The sequence below is a fragment of the Egretta garzetta genome, unplaced genomic scaffold (assembly GCF_000687185.1).
Source record: "Egretta garzetta isolate BGI_Z169 unplaced genomic scaffold, ASM68718v1 scaffold18, whole genome shotgun sequence".
NCBI lineage: Eukaryota > Metazoa > Chordata > Aves > Pelecaniformes > Ardeidae > Egretta > Egretta garzetta.
The window spans coordinates 5,474,292-5,479,930 of record NW_009260616.1 but is presented as its reverse complement, the minus strand read 5'-3'; the positions used below and the strand labels follow the sequence as shown (position 1 = coordinate 5,479,930).

At 44.0% G+C, this 5,639-nt stretch overlaps 1 protein-coding gene across 1 annotated transcript; it reads right to left on the bottom strand.

Annotated features, from left to right (window-relative positions):
* Positions 1-2,498: 2,498 nt before the first annotated feature.
* Positions 2,499-5,179, bottom strand: FABP7 (fatty acid binding protein 7). Its single transcript, XM_009645242.2, has 3 exons — positions 4,970-5,179; positions 4,226-4,327; positions 2,499-2,728 (listed from the first exon to the last, which is right to left on the bottom strand). The coding sequence occupies exons 1-3, from the start codon at positions 5,177-5,179 to the stop codon at positions 2,678-2,680; spliced, it is 363 nt and encodes a 120-aa protein (XP_009643537.1). The 3' UTR covers positions 2,499-2,677.
* Between the last annotated feature and the right edge of the window lie 460 nt (positions 5,180-5,639).

Genomic DNA, 5,639 nt, shown 5'->3' with positions numbered 1-5,639 from the left:
GGCCCGGCCCAGCCCCGGGGCGCTACCGGGCCCTGCGCTCTTGGGCGCCCCGCGGGAGGCTCGGGCATCTTCTGGAAGATGGATCCTGGTTACTTAACACTTAACTTCCAAATTAAAAAGCTGATGAAATACGCCGTCGAGTACCCCTTGAATACAGCTTACGGGAGCTGCTGAGGTGTGGTGTAAACAGGAGCCTCCATTGCTAAGGCTTCATGGTGGCGGAGCTGCTGTTTACTGCTGAAGTCGGAGTAGTTTCCAGTGAGGAAGACTCCCTGACAGTTTTAGGAGCAGACCAGATCAATGATGTCACGGGTGCCGTGGCTGTCCCCAGGCGTCCCGCTGCTCGGTTCAGATCTGCTTTCCCGGGCTTTGCAAAGCCCTTTTACCAGCAGCTGGGAGTCCCGTGCGTCAGTATTTTCCTCGCTTTTCCACTCCTCTGAGCAGTGCCACAAGCACTTCGCAGGCACTGCTTCTCCATTTTTGTCTCCCTTATTTAATCTGACATTAATATAATTAATCTTTAGAACAGCAAAAGTACTTCACCAATAAACTTCACGATGGTTTTGTGTGACTTATGGAACATTTTTTTAGGGAAAAGTAACCTTTGTTTAAAAGTGACTGCAGTGTAAAATATTTACTGCTCAGGGTTTATTTGTAAACCAAGTCTCAACAATGTCTCTGCATTCCTTTCCTTGTATTTAATAAAAACCTAATTTTTTTAATTTATGACCCCACAAATCACTTGTCGTGAAGACAAGTGCCAGTACCGGGGACCCAAGTCTGTTTTCCCCAGTGATGGAGGAAAAGCAGCTGCTCCTACTTTGCGGAGAAGAACAGCACCCGTACCCAGAAGCAAACAAGCAGCAGCAGAGGGGAGACAGATGAAAGCTGTATTGGGTGCTGAAGCTGTGGATTAAATGAGCTAATAAAACCCAAGGGCAGAAGATGCTGTTTAAACATAACTTCCACTACAGCAGCTGAAACAGAGACTGTGGCTCCCCATACCACAGGAACAAGTTCTATTTTTCATTTCTCTGATGAAAAAAGTTAGCTCCTAGATGTAAAAAATTATCAATATCCACCAAATAAAATGTATTTATGGTTCCTAATTAAGCACTCTTAGCATTACCCACAAGAGAAAACAGGCTTGGATGTTCCCTTCAGGCAGCTGCTCTGTGAGAAAGTAAAGCTAAGAGCATTAAGCTTTGTGTTTGTGTTGGCTAGGTGCCATAGCTGCGTGTGAACTTTTATCAGATGAGTGAGATGAGCTACCCAGAGCTAGGGTAACTCCTAACTCCTAGCTATCTGGGAAAGCAAGGAGCCGCTTCCTGTGATACCGCGTAGCAGTCCTGGAGGATGGCAAAGTGCAGAATTAGGCCCGGGATGTTGGTGGGCGGGACGCCCCTCCTGCAGGGCCACTCGCCCCCGAGGGTTGACCAGCTAAAGCCCCAGCTCAGCTCTGCCTTTCTTTGAGAGGCTGTGAGTAGCTACAGCTCCACGTGGCCCACTGAGTCAGTGTGTCAGAAAGCATGGACTCTCCCAACAGTCTCCCCCATGCTGCCAGCAACCTGTTTCAATTTTCCTCATAATCCAAAGTATAAGGCAGTTTTTCCCACCCTGGTCTTCTAGGGAATATTATTCAGGAAGACGGTTTGAATTTACCTCTTTTAAGCAGCATTTTATTTTAAATTACTCACAGTGCAAATTGTTCTCTCCTGTACATCTTAGCTATGAAACTAACAGCTCGGGGAGGGGAATGTCAGGTTTGTCTTGTACCATTTTCCCTTTGTCTTCCCTCCCACCCCCGTGGAGACTGATGAAAAGATAAGCTTTGTAGTTCAGGTTCCCCCCCGGCCTGCCCTTTGTCATGTTGGTCCTTTCCTCCCATCCTGTTAAACGCTTCAATTTTTGCACTTTGATTTACTTCAATCTTTTGTGTATTAGCAAAAAAGCCCACCAAAACAAATTAAAAATTCTTGTAACTATTAAACCCAAAACTTCAGGATCCCCCCCTGACATCAAAGGCAGGCTGTCTGTCTATTGGCCTTAGCACACACTGGGTAACAAGTTCCCAGTGAAGAGAGAAGCTGAAACTGGATTGAGCCTCTCACTTCTCTGCCTACATAGAATCATTTAGGTTGGAAAAGACCATGTATAAAGACAGGGGCTTTAGACATCTCCAGCAAGAAGAAGCCACTGGAGTAGTGTGAAGGAAATTTTTCATTTCCCATGTACTCTCATCTCAGAGAGAGACTGCTGCAGCGTTGCGTACCACATGCTTTTCTGCTGTTTAACTCAGAAAAAGGAACTGCTGACAATCCTCTGTAACACTGGAATATTAGCCAATTAAATGCAAAAGGAGCACAGGTTTAAAAAACTTTTTACTTTCTAATTGATCTGCATTCCAAAACAATTTCAAATATGTTCCATTTACTGTAAAAAAAAAAAAAAAAAAAGAGGCAAGTGTTTCAGAAATTTAATGCCAAGTTTAACCTGCTTCACTATACAGCACAAGCTTGCCAATTCGATGGCATAAAGTTTTTTTTAAAAAAAACACACACCCCAAACTCTTTATTAACCTTTCATGCCAGAAATGTGCATTTTAGCTACGTTCGATTATGGACAGTACATTAATCCATCCAGCAGAAGTAACGTCTGGACAGGGGTCAGGTAAACTCTACGCTTTCTCATAGTGGCGAACAGCAACCACATCACCAAAGGTGAGAGTCTGCAAGTCCAAGGAAAAGACAGACACGTTAGATGCTGGACCATTTTCTGTAATGACTTAACAAATTAAGAAGTCCGTGCTAGAGCAAGGTGGTTTTACACTATGTAATTTATATCTAGCTGGCCTAAATTATTGATATTTTACATGAACAAGAGGCAAAGCCTCAAAGTTATGGATCCCATAATAAACGTAACTTTCCCCTTGCTACAACCCAAGCAGCACATAATGCATGCGTACAAGGCAACTGAAGTGAGACTAGAAATGACCGTTTCATTTTTCTTGTTTCGTGACTGATTTCTTAAACATAGCATTGTTTTAATACAGATTGAACACTTATTTTCCCAAAGCTGATCACATTGCAAAATGTGCAATCTAAAATCCACATCCTGTATGCCCATATTCTATACTGTTATGCACAGGCATCTACTTAACGAGAAGCTTGTTTTAAAACAAATGCACTCAGTGCACTTACGTAGCGAGAACTGCCAAGCATTTTGGTTACTGCAGTTGTGCACAACACTAACTACAGTGTGTGAGCTCTGGAGGTGTTTCCTGAAGCAGAACACAGCATCTCACCATGTTCAAATTCCAAAGGAAAAGGTTTTCTGTATATGCTTGTAGCTGTTTCCAAACCCAAAGCATGTATTTTCCCCATGAATCACTTGTCATGTTGAGCCACGCTGACTGTATGCTTTAAGGTTTTAATTATCTGGAAGTCTCCATCCATACAGATACTCTCTGAAGTACTTAGAAAACAAGTAACTGGTTTTCTCCATCAGCCAAATCACATAGATCAGTATAGCTGAAGAGATAAATTTTTCAAAGTTGCAACTCTGTGCCTAAAATAAGCATGAGAAGTACCACCCAGGACATTAGATACAGCACCTTACACCATTTATTCGCCCCATACTCCTGTTCTTGAAAAGTCAGGAAAAGAATGTGAATTTAAAACAAGACTTTTCTTCACACAATTGATCTTTATCGTAGTTTTTAATGAGACAGGAAGAATAAACCCTTTATTATTAAATATGAAAATGCTACTACCTCCTGCAATATTGTAATTTTATTTTCCTAGGGAAATACTTGCTCTGTGTAATTAAATATTTATGCGTACATATATAAACCAAGTTTTTAAAGAAATCTAAATTAGCACTGGCAACAGATCATTGCATATATAATTAAGAACTTTGTATCTTTTCCAGCTCACCCGGTCTTTTTTTTTTTTTCTTAGGCATTTACACAAACCCTAGAAAGAACACATACGGTCTGGAAATCCACTGGCTGGCCTGCCTAAAACCATTAGCAATTTTTCAGTAGCCAGTAAAACAAGACACAAACCAAAATAAATATTTGGAAAATCTCTGCTAGCTTTCCCCACCAATTAGTTTAAGGGTTTGTGTACAAGACCAGTACCACTACCTGTTCATAAAGCTTCAGATAAATGTAAGTGAGGAGCACTAGCGGTATACATGAATGCTCAGTGAGCTTTATACTTACCATTACCATTTTGCCATCCTTTATTTCTCTCACAAAGTTTGTCTCCTTGCCGTCCCACTTCTGTACGTGCACTAGCTTGTCTCCATCCAGGGTCACAACTGACTGTGAGATACCAAGAAACACAAAGACATTCATTTATTTGGGGTATTTGGGATTCTGCTCACACATCCAGCATGCACTATTCTATTGAATTCTCTTCAATAGATGGATGTGGATCTAGAATGATAAAGTAGTCCCAGCCATTTTAAAGCCAAGCCCATGAATCATCCTCGTTTTAAGCATGAACTCCATACAATTCTTGTTTGCGTCAAAGGATGAAAAAAGTTGTTTCCTTTGAGTTCCGGTCTCACAAGAACCCCCGTTTCAGATGTGCTCTGGGATGACATTTATGTTAAGCCCCCAAAGATGCAGGGAAGAGGGCATTTCCCCATTTTGACTGGAAAAAGTTACGCCAAATGATACTCAGATTGAAAGAGAAGTAGCAGGCAGCTAACACAACTCTGACACTGGAAGGCAGACGGGGGCCGGTCACACAACACATTGCTTCAGACAAGACATGGCGCAAGAGGGCAAGTAAGATGCAATCACGTCTTTTTTTTCCCCCTGTCCTTCACAGTGCTACAACTGGCAGTAGCAGACGTTACATTTTCTTCCCTTGACCCTGCCAAAGATACAGCCTCGCGGGCAGGGTTGGGGAGGAAGAACGGGTAAAAAGAAGCCACTGTAGCCCGAGAGTTCACTTACTTTGCAGTTTCTGTCATCGGGGGTAGTTTCATCAAATTCCTCTCCAAGCTTAAAGCTGATTTCTGTGTTTTTGAAAGTGCTCTGGGTCCTGATCACTACTTTGTCCCCCTCGCTGCTGATAATCACAGTGGGTTTAGTCACATTCCCCACCTGCCGTGTTGCAAACCCCACTCCTGGACCATCAAGGGAAAAGAGAAATCCGTCAGACATTCGCTTTTTTACATCTTTTTGGCCACACATGGAGGTACAGAAATCTCTTCCCCCGCTCTACAGCTTTAAGCTATCACAGTGAAAGGCTACTTTCCGCTTCGTTTCCGCCCTTACGCCTAAAGTATCCATAGGTACCCCCCACCCCCGCCGTACCTGCATCCTCCCGTACCCCCGAGCGCCGCGACGGGGAACCCAGCTCAGCAGCGGCGCGGCGGGACGGGTGACAACCGCTTCTGCCGCCGCGGGTTTCGGTTCCTTATCATTCCAGCATAATGATTTATTTTTTGTTTGTTTGCTTCCAGTTTATCTGCAGGCCGCATTTGCCCTTCTTTCGTACGCTTTCCCTAGCCCGAGGGGGGCACCTCCCGCAGCCTCTCCCCAGCGGGACGGCTCCCAGGCAAACGCACCCCGACCCCCCCCGGCTGAACGACCCGCATCTCGTTGACCCCGCCCGCAGGGC